Raw genomic sequence first — 19551 nt, 5'->3', positions numbered from 1 at the left:
AAAATCTCCGACAAAGAGTATGAATTCAAACTGGAACAGGTACAAAGAAGGGCTACTAGGATGATCCGAGGAATGGAAAACCTATCTTATGAAAGGAGACTCAAAGCTTGGCTTGTTTAGCCTAACCAAAAGAAGGCTGTGGGGGGATATGATTGCTCTTTATAAATATATCAGAGGGATAAATATTAGGGAGAGAGGAAGAATTATTTAAGCTTAGTACCAATGTGGACACAAGAACAAATGGATATAAACTGGACACTAGGAAGTTTAGACTTGAAATTAGACGAAGGTTTCTAACCATTAGAGAAGTGAAGTTCTGGAACAGCCTTCCAAGGGGAGTAGTAGGGGGGAAAGACATATCTGGCTTTAAGACTAAGCTTGATAAGTTTATGGAGGGGATGGTATGATGGGATAGCCTTATTTTGGCAATTAATTTGGCAACTTATCTTTGATTATCAGCAGGTGAGTATGCCCAGTGGTCTGCAATGGGATGGGATCTGAGTTACTACACAGAATTCTTTCCTGGGTGCTGGCTGGTGAGTCTTGCCCACATGCTCAGGGTTTAACTGATAGCCATATCTGGGGTCGCGAAGGAATTTTCCTCCAGGGCAGACTGGCAGAGGCCCTGGAGGCTTTTCACCTTCCTCTGCAGCATGGGGCATGGGTCATTTGCTAGAGGATTCTCTGCAGCTTGAGGTCTTCAAACCACAATTTGAGGACTTCAATAACTCAGACATAGGTTAGGCGTTTGTTACAGGAGTGGATGGGTGAGATTCTGTGGCCTGCGTTGTGCAGGAGGTCAGACTAGATGATCATAATGATCCCTTCTGACCTTAAAGTCTATGAGTGCACAGGCTGAGTGCATCCTGATGTAGAGCACCTATTGGAACACTACCTGAAGAACTACTGTTAGTAAAACATTAAAACTAGAATAAGAGTCACCTAGTGTACATTTGCTCATTGGTTCTCACAAGTCCTAAACATGTGATTTTCCTGTCATCTATTAGAATCCAATAATTTATAAATGGAAAATAAATTGACGTTTTCAACTTAGAGAACACTATGGAAAAACATTCAAAAATTGCAAATGCTGTATTAAAAACCCATTAGGCACTAAACAGGGCTCTTAGATTATAAAGACAAAAGGGACCATTGTGATCATCTAGTTTGACCTGCTATTTATTCCTGTTTGAACTAGAGCACATCTTTCAGAAAAACATCCAAACTTGATTTAAAATTTGCCAGGGATGGAAAATCCACCATGACCCTTGGAAAATCATTCTAATGGTTGATTACCCTCACTGTTAAAAAATTGCATCCTATATCCAATCTGAATTTGTCTAGCTTTAACTTCCAGCCATTGGCTCTTGTTATACCCTTGTCTGCTAGATTGAAGAGGCCTCTGTCACATTTCTGCTGACCATGTAGGCACCTACAGACTGATCAAGTCACACCTTCACCTTCTCTTTGTTAAACTAAATGGACAGTGCTCCTTGAGTCTATCACTGTAAGGCATGTTTTCCAGTCCTTAAATAATGCCTGTGGCTCTTCTCTGAATCCTCTCTAATTTACCAACATTCTTCTTGAATTGAAGCAATCACAACTGGACGTGCAGTATTACGGTAGCAGTCACACCTGTACCATATACAGAGGTAATATAACCTCCCCACTCCAACTCAAGATTACTTTGTTTATGCATCCAAGGATCATATTATATTAGTCTTTTTGGCCATAGCATTGCACGGGGAGCTCACCTTCAGAGTGAAGGTGTCACATTGAAGCAGAAGAGTTCAGTAGCTTTTCAAGTCGTCCTCTCATCAATATAACAAATACAGAACCATACTTGTTTTGGTCCATCCTTTGATCATTTAAGGGCAAAACAGGCTCTGATACTAAGCCACAAAAGGCAGCCCCAGAACAATTTCCTCGACCAGGTTGTAACAAAAGCAGACTCGAGCACTGCTCATTAATAGAATAGTATTTCCTTCAATAAAAGCTGTCCACGCTGAGGCGGTAACCAACAGCAAAATTTCAGCCAGACCACTGTACTGTCAGAGTCATTCTGCTAGAAACTCTCACTATTATTTGGTGACGGTCTGAAATTAAGCAAATATACCTGCTGCATAGAAAAAAGTCAGAACGTTAACCTACATGAGAGCCTATATGCGTCTTAAAAATAAGTTCCATATTTCTGTTTTAAAATTGGTTAACAGATGCCAATTGTGACAGCCTGCTTTTAAACTGGTTCAAGTAAAGATGACTATGTAAAACTACAGGCCCAAATTCTGCTTCAAGTGATGTTACTGTAGCCCAGAATTACTGCAATGCATTCAATGAATTCTAATCTGAAATGCCATGCAGATATTTTTATCCACTATTTTGACTTATATGCCAGAAGAGCCCTAATACTAAAGCTTTCCTGCCACATAATCCAATATTAACAGCTGATATGACCAAATGACAACCACTTGTTCTCAGGTGAAAAATGGTGAGTGCCCGGAGAGGGTTTACAGGGTATTTTATGGCACTGCAGAGTACATAAAATGATCACTCCATTTAAAGTCGTATGGTATATCACACTTTTCAGCTCACACCATTTTCCTACTACAGGTCCATTTTTGGATCACGGCTTAGTAAATGCTCATTTGTGCTCTGAGAACCAGACTGCTACCTCATTTTGCATGGAGCATCTGCACGGAAGAGGACGCAAGTATTTGAGTTCAGTTCCCCCCCCCCCCCCACATGTTTTACATGCATCTGATATCACTATTAGTGTGAGTTTCTAATAGCACCACAATGTGCAAACATTCCAAACATGAAAGTAGGCGTGGTCCTGTCCAAAAAACGCTGGCATTCTAAAACACTTAGAATTGTATTTAATTTCCTCTTCAGCTATCTACACCACAAGGACAATCACTGTAAAACCAAGAAAAGCACACAAGCAAAAGGATTTTAAAAGTGTTACAGGGTAAGTGAAAACAAGGCAGCTAAATTTGGAAGCCGAGTTCCCTCTAGTGGCAAATACAGATAGTTACAGATGACCTGCAACTGAGAATAAAGCTCAACTGAGAGGGAGAAAGTTTAGTCACTGTTTAAAAAACCTGCTAATAGTTGGTAAAATTGTGTATGTTGTTGCAGCACCCAAAAAATACTAACTGCTTTCCAAAACAGAGAAAGCTAGTCCAGTCCCAGCAGACACAATCTAAAAGGGCAAATAGATGAAGGGTTGGGGAACAGGCAGCCATCCCCGCAAGCAACATGGTCAAGGTGATAGCTACCCAACAGTGAGTTTAAGTTGGTTCACATTTTTATGTTTCAGATGAGTATTTAATGCCAAATGACCATTCCTAAATATTTGTACAGTCTCCAATCAGGACCGTACTGTTCTACGTATTGCACACACAAATTGACAAGAGTCTCTACCCCAAGAAACTTAGAATCGGAACTTTGGTTCTGTGGAGACTTATGCACGCGCTTTACTTTATGTAATGTGAATAGTCCCACTGAAGTCAAAGGCACTGCTCACAGAATGGGAAGTTAAGCACATGTGTAAAACTCTACAGGAGTATGGTACAAGTAATAAATAAAAAATACTTCCTTAAAGATTCGGCATCTCACTTCAGTTACATGTGTGACCTCAAAAAATATCCTGAGACTTTTTACCTCCCACAAAGTTCACTAGCAAAACCAGGGAAGACCAGACTTAATTTTGATACTTCTAAGATAAAACAAGCAATGAGAAAAACTAAAAAGCTTTTCAGGCCTTTTTTGTTAATTCATATAGTAACAACAAAATCAATTTCTATAAAAAAAATATTTGCTAGTCACCTTTGAACATTAGAAAAATTCTGGTTTACGTTTCAATTGAAACTGTACATAGAATTCATAACCAGCTTCATTTTTACAAAAAGTTTCAAGAACTTTCAGACGTGAAATAGGGAGATACGTCATTAAAATACTTACTCTGTGTATAAATCCTCTATCATTGCAACAATGATAACTATGAAAGAAACTGCAAAGATTTGGCAACCAGAGCCAATAAGCGATGAAAATATTAAAGGATGACTGGATGGTCTAAAAACATCGCCATGGACCTGTTTCCACCCATATTCATCACCCAGATCTCTGTCCTGTATATAGAAATATAGTTTGGTTATAAATACCATTGCCAAGTAATAACAAGTGAGAAAAACAAGATGCTAGGTATGAATTAAAGCCTGCCCTAACAGAATCCTTAAAGCTAGATAAATTAACTCTACAGGACAAATACTCCATGAAGAACAAACATAAAATGCACAATGAAAGTCACTAGTAGAAAGCTAAATCCATTCAGAATGGTTTTACTTCCTCAACCCACAAATGTCAGTCTTTAGGGGTTTACATAGGCTTCTGAAGCACAGGGGGCCGATAGGGAGGATTTTTTGTTTGTTTGTTTTTTTTGTTTTTTTTAAGATAGCATGTGCGAAATTGGCACTTGTGGAATATGGCTGCTTGAAAGCTCTGGGACTGAAGCCCAAACTTATCCACACAAGAGGATATATATCATGAGTCATGGTAATGCATTTGTTCCACAATGCCCTAACAATGTGCCTCTCACATGAACTGGAGGGACCAGCTCTAACGGGGCCAGAGGGGAGCTCAGTTTCCATACTCAGTCAGTTTTTGGAATGTGCCAGCTAGTGCCAGCCATGGTAATGTGAACAAATAGCGACTAGCACCTGAACTGGGTGGACCAAACATTTCATAAGCAGCAGAGTTTATGAACTCTCAGCTACTACAACCCTAAGCAGAATTCAAAGCTGCAACCTGGAAGTGAAAGGCTATTGTCTCATCATCAATTTTCTGTGCAGCCCGTCCCAACAGCTTTAGGTTTCCTAATTCAGTCCTCATCAGCCAGCAACCAATTCTTGTAACAGGAAATCATGTTGCTCTAGTTGGGATATCTGAAAGCCATTCTCTTCTGGAGAGAATTCCCTGACCACTTCCTAGACAGATTTCAATTTATTTTCTATTTTGGTGAAGAAAACTATTCATAAGCACCAATGAAATCAACACCAGAAAAAGCAGTACATCTTACTAAAATTTCTAAGAACTTAGTGCAAGTCTTACCATATCATCCATTTCTTCTTCTTTGCTATATCGTGCATAATCTTTTCGCAATGTTCTCATTAATATCATAGACACTAAACCCACCAGAAAGATGACCATCATGAAGGAATTGAAAATTGAAAACCAGTGAATCTACAAGAAAAAAAGACTCAATTTTAAGTACTGCAGGTACGTATTAGTGCCCAATAAGTCAATACAAACTATTGTGCTAAGTAGCAATGAATTATCTAAAGCTCGCACAAATCCTATTAAATATAGCTTGCCAAATTTTGCAAGTCTTCATCATCTTCCGCAACACATGATGAATGTGTCCATTAGTCAAACTAAGCTGCTACAGAACATTAATAGTTTAATCTCAACATTTTCCTTCTTACAACCAAAGACATTCAGTCCAGAAGATTCCCATTCTGATCTGAAATCCCAATAGAGACTTTACTGGAACCTCGAGCCATCCTATTGAGCAGCAGACAGGCCAGGTACCACTAACAGTTTTAAGCTATACCACAGTTGCAGTTGCAATATTTTGTTTCCATTTGAGACAAAACAATCAATTCTGCAAAACCACACCATAAAGTAACATGCTATTTCCTTGAGACCAAATGGGTGAGGTAATATATTTTATTGGACCAGCTTCTCTTGGTGAGAGAGAGCAGCTTTCAAACTAACACAGCACTCTTCGCCAGGTCATGCTATTTAACTGTCTGCTACCTCTCCACTCCTGAATGATTCCATTGTAAAAAACATTACCAGCATAGCTCATGCTGCAATGTCACGCAGCAGACTAGGAATAGTAATCTGAGTGAGACTGAATTTTGCAAGACCTAAGGAAAAAGTTGAGCTTGACCATGGGAATCATTCCTACATCTGTTACTACAGGAGATGAAATCATGGCAAACTAGTCTGTAGGTCAGGTCAAAAGTGTGGCACAATGTACAATGGACGTTATTAGCTCTGGGAATAACTAACATTTAATTTATTTAAAATATCCTTCCAATGCTGAATAATTCTAACCTACCTCAAAAACGCCTTTCAAAAAAACCCCACACATAAACCAGATATGACATTTATTACAGTTGCTACCAACTTTGGAATTTAGTATTGTAGGGACTACTTTAAAATCATAAGAACATATACTGAGAAAATGCATAACTTGAAAAGAAGTGTCATTTTGCACCTAAGGGGCCCAACATACATCTATTTCCCTGTTCAAAATTGAAAAACACATTGAAAACCAGCTAGTAACTAACATCTACCTTACCAGAAGAAGAGCTATGTACAGAGTGCTTGTAAGTAGTTTTAACTAGAGATGTGCCCACTCCAAGTTCAGATCAAGATATGAACTTCCCCAGAGACCAGGGACTTCAGTTTGAGCTCATCTCTTGTTCTAGCACTGGTTAATTCTCTACCCGAGAACAATAAATCAGGATTTAGCATGAAAAAAATTTACACTTCCCCCACACCAGTTCACTGTGCTGTGCTTAGCACTTTCAGCAGTCTGTGAAACTGTTCCACTGTCCATTAACTGTTCTCATTAACAACATGGGAAAGAAGAGCCATTTTGCCTTATTATCAAAGTGACACTGGAGATTTTCAGTTATTAATATTTCCATATTGCTGCAATCATTTCACAAGTTCATACAAAGTGGAAAAGAGGCAGAGGACGATTGCTACAGCAGTCAGTAGGCTGCTGATCTTTAAAAACCCCATCCAAATTCTACTCCAACTCCACCCTGAAATCCCAAATGGAACAATGGCAATGAAAGGCTTTAGGGGAATTCAGTACCATAATTTGAGCTGCTGCCTGTCTGCTTCAATGAAAAGTGCAGCTTACCTGTCTAAATCAAAGGGATTGTTGTTTCTTTCCCAATTCAACACAAAAACACAACCAGTAAATAGAGTTCGCAACTGATAGGTCCACAGCAATACTGATTTGGCATGATTTACCTTCTTCTGTTGTGAGCATAACATCAATGCTGCTTAGGATATATCAAGGTGGAACAATTGTTTACTGTACTCTGCTAGGAGAGCGGATGGGAGCGTGACACAAGTATAGCAGAGTAAGAAGGCTACTGGGACACTTTCAGTTAGACTGAAGCAGTCAGAAAGCCTCTACACAGCATTTCCTCATGAAGCAGCATAATGTGTGCTCCCAACTGCATCTCTGGCATCTTTTACACTTGAGTAACTGTTCGTAACAATTCATACATGCTGCCTTCTTAACTTACCGGGTGCTGTAGAGAAAAGTTTTCCCATGAAGAGTACTATTCCACAAGTAGCCTCATGTTAAAAATAAAATCAATTGGATTGAGCCATTTTTACATTTTTAAGTATTTTATCCGCACCCTTCTTAAAAGGCACAAAGCCACCTCCAAAACATTTTACCTCTCCTTTATCACTACAACAGAAGCAATTGGAGCACCGTGAAGAACTGTTCCACTGGCCTTTCTGAACCAGAGTACATTTCAAAGGAAGTTTTGTATGGCTGTTTTAGAACTACATACTCTGTGTTGAAAGAAAGATGGGTCAAGGTACTTGTCAAATCGATCTTCAAACTTCACATCTGATTTTTTCCATTTCACCTGGAGAGAGAAAAGATTTATACTTGAAAAGCCCACAATACTTGCGCAGCTATAAATCCACAGGGATATAGAAACTGTCCATTTCAGACTTTTTTCTTCAGTTTAAAAATGAATTTATGAGATACCAAAAGGAGCTGTGCTGACAGCCCCTAAGGACTGAAATCTACAGAACAGGAAAGCATAAGCAACAGCAATGCATACTCCACCATGCTGCCCTGCAAAACTACTCTAACTCTCATCTGAGAAAGCACGTCTAGGAACAAGGAAGAAGATTAGCCTTAGGTACCCGTAGGTCAGGTCCACACAAAAAAGAGTTAGGTCGACCCAGCTGCGTTGGTCAGTGGTACGAAAAATCTACACACTTGAGTCACATCATCGTTAAACCAACCTAACCCCCCAGAGTAGACAGCACTCTATTGACAAAAGAATTCTTCCATTGACCTAACTACTGCCTGCCTCTAGGGGCGGTGGATTAACTACAGCAACAGAAGAACCCCTCCTGTCGCCATACTAAGTGTCTACACTGAAGTGCTATAATGGTGCACCACTGTAATGGCTTAGTGTAGACATAGCCTTAGTCTTCAACAATGGTTCTTTTTTTAATTGTTAAAAGCACCTTACACTTTCCATTTCAAGTCCTGTTTTTGGTTACTTGTCCCTTTGACAAAGTAACTGTTCAGGCTGATGTTCTCGTGCCTGGGTGTCTGCCTCAAACTAAATGTTTCTGGAAAGTTTTTGCTGAAATGGTTCAGTTGTTCTTGGAATAAGGTTATTAAGGAAAGACCCTTTGCCAAGTTAAAATTCTTAAAAAACAGTTTCATGCAGAAGCTCTAGTACCTCTGTGTTGGAGCAAGGACTTGCATTTGGCAAGAGTTGCCCCAGACTGAGGGACATGCCTTTCCCCAGTCCCTTGAAAATGCACCCAAATTTAGTCATGTTACAAGCTTTTGAAAGAAAGCATTTTGGACATGCTCAACAGAGATTTGCCACAGGTTGGCAGCTAAATTCTCCAAAGAAAAATCCATTACGTTAAGAAAATCTAATACATTAGGCAGATGTGTTAGTGTTAATAACAAAGTACTTTAAGTGTAAATGTGAGACTGTCAAAGTAAAGCAGTGTAGTGGAAGGTACACATAAGCAAGCACGCACGTGTGTGTGTGTGTGGGTATGTACTGTTAGCATACAGTTCATTAAATAAACCAATACACTAAACTGTTTTTACTTTAAATACTCTTTTCCTCTTTTCTGCTACATCCAGGAGACCCTGCGGTGCTTTCCCTTCTCCCTCAATCATTGGTGGTGCATACTGAGACCTTTATGCCAAGCTTCTTCCCAATGCCAGCAACAGCATCAGCAGCTATGGGAACTCTCTCCTCCCAAGCAGGAGAGAGATGCCTCCTGGTAACAAAGCATCTCCGCACAGCAGGAGCTGACCAGACCATGGTCCTTGTCTGCCCAGGGAACCTTGCTCTGCACTAGGAACCGGACTGAGATACCATTATCATCTGTCACATAGGTCATTCAACTACTCATTGTTGTAAACTGCGCTGGGACAAACTGAAACCTGTGAACTGGATATGAAAGTTATATGTAGATTTGAAATTTGATTCCAAGTACACTAGTGTCATTAGGCATGAAACATGACATAGGAAAAGACCAATATATGCACACTTTGCACTTCTCCAAAGCCATGACAGGACGACGGCCAGGCCAAATTTCAGTGCATCAGATCGCAACACTCAGCCCCATGGGACAGGAGCAGCTGCTGAGCAGTGAGTGTGAGATGGGTTCATTCTCCAATACTCCTTCCCTCAGGCCACCCCCTCCCTCCACACAGCTCCAGGGGAAATGAATGTTTGCCTGGTTTTACACCGCTAGTTTCATGATTTCTGTGGGTACAACTGAACCATGAACCCACATTAAAGCCACCCTGTTTACATACTTCAGTTAGTTGTTTTAAATGCATTCTATCAGCATTTTAAATGTAATTCTACAAACAGAAAGTTATGGAAAAGATGCATCTTCACTTATGACAGTTTTCCCTGTAAAAACACAGACAACAATTTTGAATACTGGATATGTGAGTAACTATTCCTAATGTACTACACTCTGCACAATTTCTTATTCCCTGTATATTCCTGCATTACTTACTGAATATGACATTTGGATTTTGGTATTTGGAACCAATTTGACCTTTCCTTCACTTGTCAGATTCACATCCACAATTCTATTTCCATTAAAACCAATTTCAAGTTTTTTGTAGGTCCAAAGATAATAGTCTTCCCCATTTTCATCTGCTTCACCAACAATACCTGTAGAAGAAACAAGTATTGCATAAGACACAACACGCAATTACAAGCATTTTTCAAGAGTATTTTGTGAAGAATTTCAGGAACATTCGATACACCTCTACCCCGATATAACACAAATTCGGATATAAAATGGTAAAGCAGTGCTCCGGGGGGGGGGGGGGGCGCAGTGTGGGGCTGCAAACTCCGGTGGATCAAAGTTCGATATAATGCGGTTTCACCTATAATACAGTAAGATTTTTTTGGCTCCCGAGGACAGCATTATATCGGGGTAGAGGTGTACTATGGCACACTACAAAAATAATCTTGGTAGCTAAATTAACATAACAAAAGAAAAAATCAGGACATACTTTCAAGTCTTCCTTGTTTTTGAGCTAGTGTGTTTAATAGCGTTGCACCTTCAAGCAATTGATTTGCTAGACCAGCAGACAGTAAATGTACAGGTGCAGATAACAAGGACCATATTAGTAGTGCAAGACACAGTTGTATCAAATGTTCCTTCTATCTTTTCATCCGAGTGCCAGTATAAAGTTTATGAACAAAACATTAATTTCAATCTCTCCCCCCCTTACTTTCTCCTCTCCCTTGTTCCATCTATACTTTCATTCACTCACTCTTTCCTCCTCTATGACTCACTTCACATTCATTCTATATCCCACGTTCATTATTGCCAATTCTGCCTCATCACACTCCCCCACACCTTTTGTCCTTATTTTCACTCAAATTTTTCTGCTGTTTGTCAGAAACAAAAGGTCCTGACTGCTCTACTTTTGCTGATGGACACTGGCAAGATCTTTCATGGCCCCATTCATCTCCATTTCCTGAGAGACAAAACAAAATACAAACACTTTACTATTTTGCTACACATGATCCTATCTTAATTCTAGAGGTGCTCCTCAACTCCAGGTAGAGAGGTGATCAGACACCACTAGGGACACTGGGCTGATTGCATTACTGATTTTCATTATTTATTACATATTTCTTGATTTTCATGTAGCTGCTGCAACATTTCTGCTCTGTCACACAAGAGTTCCACAGAATCCAGGGACTCTACCATAAAATTTAGGTTCAGGTTGCCATTGAGTACATGGGCCTCAGCCATGGAACACATACCCTCCCTCCTAAGAACAACTTCAAGACACATACTTCAGGTTCTTCATAACACCTCAAACAAACAGGATGCCTTTGGCAGCTACAAACTGTGGTGAAGAACCATGTATAAAAACATTTTTTCATAAAGAAAGCAAAAACTTCTACCTCTTATAACAGTAGCATCCAAAGCGTGCAAACATATAGGAAGACTTGTCTAAAAAGAAGCAAGCAGGTGAACGGCAATGGAAAGGGTTTCTCCAAAGGAACAGATGTATGGAGAAACAGCACTTGAAGGTTATCTGTGTCCTTTATTTTTCAAGACAGTATTTTTCTTCATGTCTCATTCAAGCTCCTCTGTTCAGTGTTGCCTCACGTAAACCGTGCAGGAACAACATTTGCCGATTTGCGGCTATGTTACTCAGCCTGACCTCTGCTCTGCTGGAGTTGCCCAAAGCCACAACATTCTGGATCTCTAAACAGCTAAAAGGATATTCAGATCAACCACCTCTTGAAGGAGTATGTTACCACACGATTACATCCAGTCAAGGAGACTGCATGCCACAAAGCCAAGTCAGTCTATCTACTATCTGCCATGGCTTTGTAGCAAGTCTGAAGAAAAGCACTCATCTAATTTTGCCTGAATTCAGTTAAAAGCAACAAAGATTATGTAAGCTTCTAGATGTTAGTAAATCAGATGGAGGCCTTCCAATAATAATTTGAGGGCAATGCCTTTTCATTGTCTACATACAAGAGTTGTTGTAAGCTATCTAGATATCATCTAGCAAGCACTCTTCCATTTCCAGACTTTTTAAGCTTTCCTCCTAAGTGTAACTTCAAGTGTTGATGGTGTGTCACACTGGTAAATCCAATGATGGCCAAATAGTCTCTCCCCTAGTGGACAACCAGAAGGAATAGAACATGCTGGCAGGCAAACTTCTACCACGCTCATAAGCAGAATTAGGACAGTTTTAAAAAGACCACCATTTTGATGGGAGATCAGATTTCTTGACACTTGTTAAGAAAAGCGGTCTGCTTCACCAATTAGGTTAAGCATAAAGTGCCTAGAATTTATAGCAGGAAGCCATGCCATTTGGATTCTACTCCTTCAAACTCCTCAGAACAGACTTGCTTTCTATTAGTAGCACATGGTAGGGCTCAGCTAACCCATTAAGGAGACACAGTAACAAGCTGAACCAAGAGAAAAACCCACCAAGGCCTTGTCTACACTAGGAACTTTTTACAGTGCTAAAAAAATATGGTGCTTAAAATGCAGGCAGGCAAGTCTACAGTAGGCCTCCCAAGGGTGGTAATCTTGCAGAAACCAGCTGAACTGATGTTAAAGCTGATGGGTAATAGCAGGAATGCAGATTCAGCATAAAGAATCCTTAAAAAAAATGCTAACAGGTCCCAGTTACTGAAAATCCAGTTTCTGTCATTCCCAGAACTCCTAGAGAAAATTCTCACCCTCCAAGATATTTACAGGACACTGCTCACTAATATCTAGGTTCTCACACATTACCCTTTAAATTCCCCACTGATACTACCAATGGCTCAGCTCCACTAATGGTAGCAACAATGGAAATGCTAGTGTACACAAGATACAGCTGGTCACTGGTGTTTGTACTGTCAGGTTCTGAGAAGGATTCATCAACATGCTGGGCTCCTGCCATTGCTGCCAGTAGAGGAAGTGAACCATTGGTAGCAACTGTGGAAAATGTTTGGTGCTATGGAGAGCAGTGAGCCTGAAGCAGCTCTAAAGCAGCACCTAAATCAAACCATGCTTACTGTTTCACAAACTATGATCAAGCCTGAGCTTAACAAGTTCCTGAATTTAGCCCTGCCTAGACTTGCCACTTTTCAGCACCAGTTCAACTATACTCACTGCTGACAACCTTGTAAGCAATGGGTGAATTTTCTGGCGCAGATTACAGCCTAACACTGAGGGAGTTAACTGCAGCTCTGATAGTTCCACTTTGCCTTCAGGAAGAGTATTGGAACCATAATCTTCTATCCTGCTGCCTTCGTGTGTGATGCAAACAAGTTATACCTGTTATAATAATGGCAATCTGTGCTATGCTGATCCATTAAATATAAAAAGGCGAGGCCTGGCTCCAACAAATGTAACCACCAAGAATAGCCTTTACCATTACATTGAAAGAGGCCCAGAATGTTCATCTGGAAGCTACGCTGCTGGCAGGGATAAACAGTCTGCATAAAGCATACCATTCATCTGAAGTTACAAATAAATATCAGAATCACCTTAAACACGTTTTTCAGCATACAACATAACATTTAGTCAATATATACAAGATTCACTAATATTAGAAATATTTCTATCCCTATTGTTTCTAGATTGCTTGTGTCTAGCTCAAGTTTGAGCATCTAGTCCTCCATTCAACTTATCTAGGTACTCCAGTCTGAGTACTGTGTAGGGCAAACTTTTTGGCCCGAGGGCCACATCTGGATATGGAAATTATATGGTGGGGGTCATGAATGCTCACAATATTGGGGGTTGGGTGCGGGGGGGGGCGGGGGGAGGGAGAGATAAGGGCTCCAGCTGGGGGCGTGGGCTCTGGGGTGGAGCCAGAAATGAGAAGTTCAGAGTGCAGGAGGGGACTACGGGCTAGGAGAAGGAGTGCGGGGCATAGGGGCTCTAGCTGCGGGTACAGGCTCTGGGGTGGGGATGCGGATATGGGGCTGGGGGTGCAGGAGGGTGCTCCAGGCAGGGACCAAGGGGTTCAGAGAGTGGGAGGGGGATAAGGGCTGGGGCACAGGAGGGGGTCAGGGGTGCAGGCTCCAGGCAGCACTTACGTCAAGCAGCTCCCAGAAGCAGTGGCATCTCTCCCCCTCTGGCTCCTACATGGAAGAGCAACCAAGCGGTTGTGTGCTGCCTCGCCCGCAGGCACTGCCCCTGCAGTTCCCACTGGCCAATGGGAGCTGCAGGGGCAGCGCTTGGGACTGGGGTAATGTGCAGAGCCCTCTGGCTACCCCTATGCATAGGAACCTGAGAGGGGGGACATGCCACTGTTTCCAGGAGCCGTGAGGAGCCATGGCACATGTGGAGCAGAGCAAGCCATGGACCCCGCTCCCCAGCGGGACCTTGAGGACTGGATTAAAAAGTCTGAAGGGCCAGATGTGCCCTGAGCTGAAGTATGCCCACACCTGATGTAAAACATCAACATAGGGTCTTCTGCAAATATCTCTGGTCACAGTTGGCACTCTTTTATATAGCCTGTCCTTCTCCAGCTCATGAATTTTTCCTGATGCAAAGCTGGCTTGCATGGTTTTTATTTCCTCAAACTCTTTAGCTGGAAGCAGAACTTATTTTATTCTGAGTCATCAGAACTTCTTGCACTTGTTTAGCACCTGTATATATCTAGTAAGTGGTTCATTCTGTAACTTGGAGAACTAACAAATTTATTACATTAAATTCAGAGTTTGAGGCCTGTTAGAAAAACCTCAAGTGAGGTTAGAAAACCAGCCCCAAAAAAAGATATTACTTGGAAGCTGTTCCATCAGTAATTTCAGCAACCAACAAGAAGAGTCTTCAAAACCAACAAACACTCACTGGATTACAGATAAGACAACTAAACAGCTGTCACCCTAGTACACTCGTCTACAAAATAGGGTTGAGCTAAGATATGCAACTTCAGCTACCCAAATAGCTATGCGAATAGCGTAGCTGAAGTCAACGTACTTAGAACTTCTTACCACAGTGTCTTCATTGCGATAAGTCAACAGCTGACACTCTCCCGTCAACTCCGCTTGCGCTTCTCGTTCTAGTGGAGTGCCGGAGTCAACAGAAGAGCACTCAGCGGTCAATTTATCACATCTATACTAGATGTGATAAATCAAACCCCACTAGATCGATCATTGCCCACCGATCCGGTGGGTAATGTAGATAAGCACTAAGTAACTGTGCTGTTGGGCCAGGAACGTTACTCAGTGATCTAATTTTGAATGATAACATCAGCAGCTGAAAAGCCATTGGTCAGCCACAACTTCTCTTAAAAAGCCTGCTAAGAGTTGCAAGGAGAGTGCAATAATGGCTGCTTTGACTGACTTCACATGGTGCTTTCAAAGCAGCATCTCTTGCAGTGTATGAATTTAATAGTACACGTGCCACAACGACTTCTGTGCTGCCATGCTCATCAGCACCCTTCTCATGCTCATCAGGACTTATACCTCAAAATATTCCTCCCCAAAACTTATTCTAAATTTTTAAACCTACTTTTGTAGCATTTGTATTTTCTGTGCTAGTGTTTTTGTCTACATATGTAAAAGGAGAAAAGCCCTGCTGCTGGTGCACAACATTCCACCAGGAGAAAATACTGCCACACTAGTTAAGTAGGTTCAACAGGTACATGAGAAACAAAGTAAAGTAGGATGGTTGAAGCAAGAACCCCAGATGATGCTTGGTCAGACAAGATAAAGAGTCCTTGTTTGAAAGCAGCATGCCAAGTTCTTTAAAGTCTGTATTCCTCATGATGTTTACATAGAGCACAACTGACAGACACCAATACTCTTAGCGTATAAGCAGAGAAACAAGAGAAATGGGTTGAAATTCTAAAAGGAGGCAAAGGAATAATTTCATAACAGAAATCCTACTGAATTATCTTATTATCTCTTTAATTATCCAAAAATAAGATTTCTACCAGTCACAACCCAGAAAATAAGCTATCAGCTCATGAATCACATTTAAATTATCCTGCCTGGGCCAGTGGTTAAAGCAAAGAACTGGAGATTTGGGGCCTACCACAGAGCTGTTTTATGACCTTAAGTAAATCAACTTTTCTGTGCTTCCATTTCACAGATAAAGGGAAACTGGGATAGTACATGCTAACTTATCCCCTCAGACACTACCACAATGGGCACCTTAAAAACACTGGACAATCTGGTCATGCCTGCCAAGTGCTTTAAGAGATTTAAAATGAAAGATGTTACAGAATGTGAAGTAGCATAGTTATTGACAAAGTCACAGCCTGTCATTTCATTTCTAGTCAGGTCACATCCTGGAGTAGATTAATTTACTTTCTAAATCCACACTTTCAGAGTTCAATCTACACCCAGAACAGAAAAAATAGTCACTCACCTCTCATAACTGTTGTTCTTTGAGATGTATTGCTCATATCTGTTCCAATTAGGTGTGTGCACGTTGCATGCACAGTTGCCGGAAAGTTTTTCCCTAACAGCACCTGCCAGGTAGGCTGTGGAGCCCCCTGGAGTGGCGCCTTCATGGTGCTCATTATATGACCATGCTTACTTGGCGTCACCTCAGTTCCTTCTTGCCAGGTATTCCAACAGAGGGGAAGGGGGCAGGTTTGGAATGGATATGAGCAACACATCTCGAAGAACAACAGTTACAAGAGATGAGTAACCGTTTTTTCTTCTTTGAGTGATTGCTCATATTGATTCTAATTAGGTGACTCCCAAGCTTCACTGAGGCAGTGGGGTCGGAGTTAAGGAAATGCTGATTGGAGCACCTCTCTACTGAAAGCCGCATCATCTCTGGCATACCGGTTGATAGTGTAATGAGAGGTGAAGGTAAATACCAAGGACCAAGTAGCTGCCCTGCAGATTTCCTGGATTTGGGACCTCGGCAGGAATGCTGCTGACAAGGCCTGGGACCCAGTGGAGTGTGCTGTGAAAGCTGGGGTCAGCACTCTGGCCAGCTCATAGCAAGTGAAGATGCAGGACATGATCCAGGAGGATAGTCTTTGGGAAAAGACCGAGAGGCCTTTCATCTGGTCCATCACCGCTATGAATAGCTGGTTCAATTTTCTGAACGGCTTAGTGCACTCAGCGTAGAAAGCTAGGGATCTTTGAATATTGAGGGAGTGTAGCCACTGCTCTCAGGTACTGGCATGAGACTTTGGGTAAAAGACGGTTAGGAAAATGTCCTGGCTTGTGTGGAAGTGCAACACCACCTTGGGGAGAAAGGCCAGGTGTGGTCTGTGCTGCATTTTATCCTTATGGAAAACCTGCAAGGCTCCAACACCCTTCGTGCAAACGTAATGGCGACCAAGAAAGCTGCCTTCCAAGAGAAATGCAGGAAGAAGCAAGTTGCCAATGGTTCGAATGGGGACCCCATGAGCCTGGAAAGGACCAGGTTAAGGTCCCACGCAGGGACAGGCTAACAGATCTGAGGATATAGGCAGTCCAATCCTTTGAGAAAAAGCGACGAACCACAGGGTTGGTGAAGACTAAGCAGCCAGACGCACCTGGGTGGAAGGCCGAGATCACAGTGAGGTGGACCCTTAAGGAGGATGTTACCAGGCCTCGTTGTTTCAGGTGCAGGAGATACTCCAAGATAAGAGGTACCGGTGCCTGGAGGGGGGGTGTACGACGCTGGTCACACAAGGATGATAATCTCTTCCACTTCACCAGATACATGGCTCTAGTAGAGGGCTTCCTCCTGCCTAGAAGGACCTCCCTTATTCATTCAGAGCACAAAAGTTCCATGGGGTTCAGCCATGAAGCTTTCAAGCCATGAGGTGGAGGGTCCATAGGTCGGGATGACAGAGGCAACCATGGTCCTGAGGGAGTAAGTGGGGGAGGAGAGGCACCGCGACCGGTGCATCGATCGACAGCTCCAGCAGTGTGGTGTACCAGTGCTAGCAAGGCCACGCTGGAGCTATCAGAATTACCTTTGCTCCCTCCCTGAGGGCCTTGAGCGAGACCTTGTGCATAAGAGGGAACAGAGGAAAGGAGTAGAGTAGATGACCTTTCCAGGGTAGCAGGAATGCGTCCATGAGGGAGCCTGGACTGCGACCCCGGAAGGAGCAGAATGTTGGACACTTCCTGTTGCATCAGGTGGCAAACAGGTCAACCTGGGGAAACTCCCACCTTGGGAAAATGGGGTGTATGACATCCAGTCAAATGGACCACTTACGAGTATGGAAGGACCTGCTGAGGTGGTTCGCCAGCATATTCTGAATTCTTAGTAGAAAGGATGCTTCCAAGTGAACAAAGTGGGCTGTGCAGAACTCCCACAGCTGAAGAGCTGCCTGGCATAAAGGGGAGGAATGGGCTCCCCTTGCTTGTTGATGTAAATCATGGCAGTGGTATCGTCCATTAGAACTGCTACACACTGTTCTTGCAGTTGGGCCTGGAAGGCCTGGCAAGCAAGGTGCACTGCCCTCAGCTCCCTGACATTGATATGGACGGAGAGCTCTTTCTGTGGCTACACACACTCTGTGTCTGAAGGTCCCTCAGATGTGCTCCCCACCCCATAGCCAACGTGTCCGTAACCAGGGACAAGGAAGGCTGAGGGTTGTGGAAGGGGACTCCTCCGCACACCGCTTGGGGGTCGAGCCACCAAGGAAAGGATGTGAGGACCTGCCCTGGCACTGTGACCCCTGAATTAAAGTAGTCACGCCCCAGGCTGTAGGCAGGGGCGTAGCCAGGTGGAGGGTCTTTGCCAGTACTTCAGCTGCAGGACCTTCACTCACTCCACGGGTCTTCAGCAGCATTTTGGCGATGAAGCTTCAGTACTCCGAAGACCCGGAGCGCCGCCCTGTCAGTAAAAGCACCACAGCGGGTGGCATCCTTTTTTTTTCCCGCTCCCAGGTGAGTAAAATTTAAAAGGCACCACTTGCGCTCAGTGGGGGAGCGGCCGCTGCCTCGCCCTCCCCCCTACCCAGGCTACACTATTGGCTGTAGGCCAAGACAAGCCACATCTGCAACCGTCTTAGCTGGAGTCTGGCGTGCCGGCTCACGTAAATGCAAGATGCCATGTGGCCAAGGAGACTCATGCATCTCCTTGCTATTGAGGTTGCGAATTGCTGGAGACTCTGAATGTTGTCCATGATGGCTTGGAGTTGGGACTCCAGTAGAAGGGACTGTGCCTGGACGGAGTCTAACACTGCCCCAATGAATTCTATTCTTTAGGTTGAGGACAAGACTCAGCTGCTCAAACATGCACCTGACCAAGCAGAGTTGGGACTGCACCTGTGCCCTGGTGAGGCCCCTGAGCAGCCAGTCATTGAGGTAGGGGTATACTTGCACTTGCTGTCGACGGAGGATGGCAGCCATAACCGATATGCACTTGGTAAACACTTTGGGGGGCCCTGAGAGGCCGAATGGAAGGGCAGTGAATTGGTAATGTTCATGATTGACCATGAAGCACACAATGTGCTTGTGCACAAATCACTATGTGAAAGTACACATCCTTCATGTCAAGGGCGGCATACCAGTCTCCTGGATCCAGAGATGGAATAATGGTGGCTAGGGAGACCATGCAGAACTTCAACTTTACCATGAATATGTTGAGCCCACGCAAGTCCAGGATGGGTCTGAGACCCGCCTTGGGAATTAGGAATTATCAGGAGTAGAATCCCCTGCTCCTTAGCTCCGAAGGAACCTCCTCCACCGCTCCCATGACAAGGAGCGCCCGCACCTCCTGGATAAGGAGTGCTCGTGAGAGGGGTCCCTGAAGAGGGATGGGAAGGGATGGGTGGGA

The 19551-nt window shown here is 43.0% G+C and overlaps 1 protein-coding gene across 1 annotated transcript in view; it reads right to left on the bottom strand.

Annotated features, from left to right (window-relative positions):
• The window catches only part of TM9SF3 (transmembrane 9 superfamily member 3), an 84435-nt gene that overhangs the window by 38056 nt on the left and 26828 nt on the right, over positions 1 to 19551 (bottom strand). The window contains exons 4-7 of the mRNA XM_050960166.1: positions 9841 to 10001; positions 7611 to 7688; positions 5110 to 5241; positions 3964 to 4130 (exon numbers count right to left, since the gene is read on the bottom strand). Coding sequence (XP_050816123.1) covers positions 3964 to 4130; positions 5110 to 5241; positions 7611 to 7688; positions 9841 to 10001 — 538 coding nt within the window. The remainder of the gene's footprint in view (positions 1 to 3963; positions 4131 to 5109; positions 5242 to 7610; positions 7689 to 9840; positions 10002 to 19551) is intronic.

This window comes from Gopherus flavomarginatus, chromosome 6 (genome assembly GCF_025201925.1).
Source record: "Gopherus flavomarginatus isolate rGopFla2 chromosome 6, rGopFla2.mat.asm, whole genome shotgun sequence".
Taxonomy (NCBI): Eukaryota; Metazoa; Chordata; order Testudines; family Testudinidae; genus Gopherus; species Gopherus flavomarginatus.
Note: the sequence above shows the minus strand (reverse complement) of the source record. Positions and strands in the feature narration are given on the sequence as shown.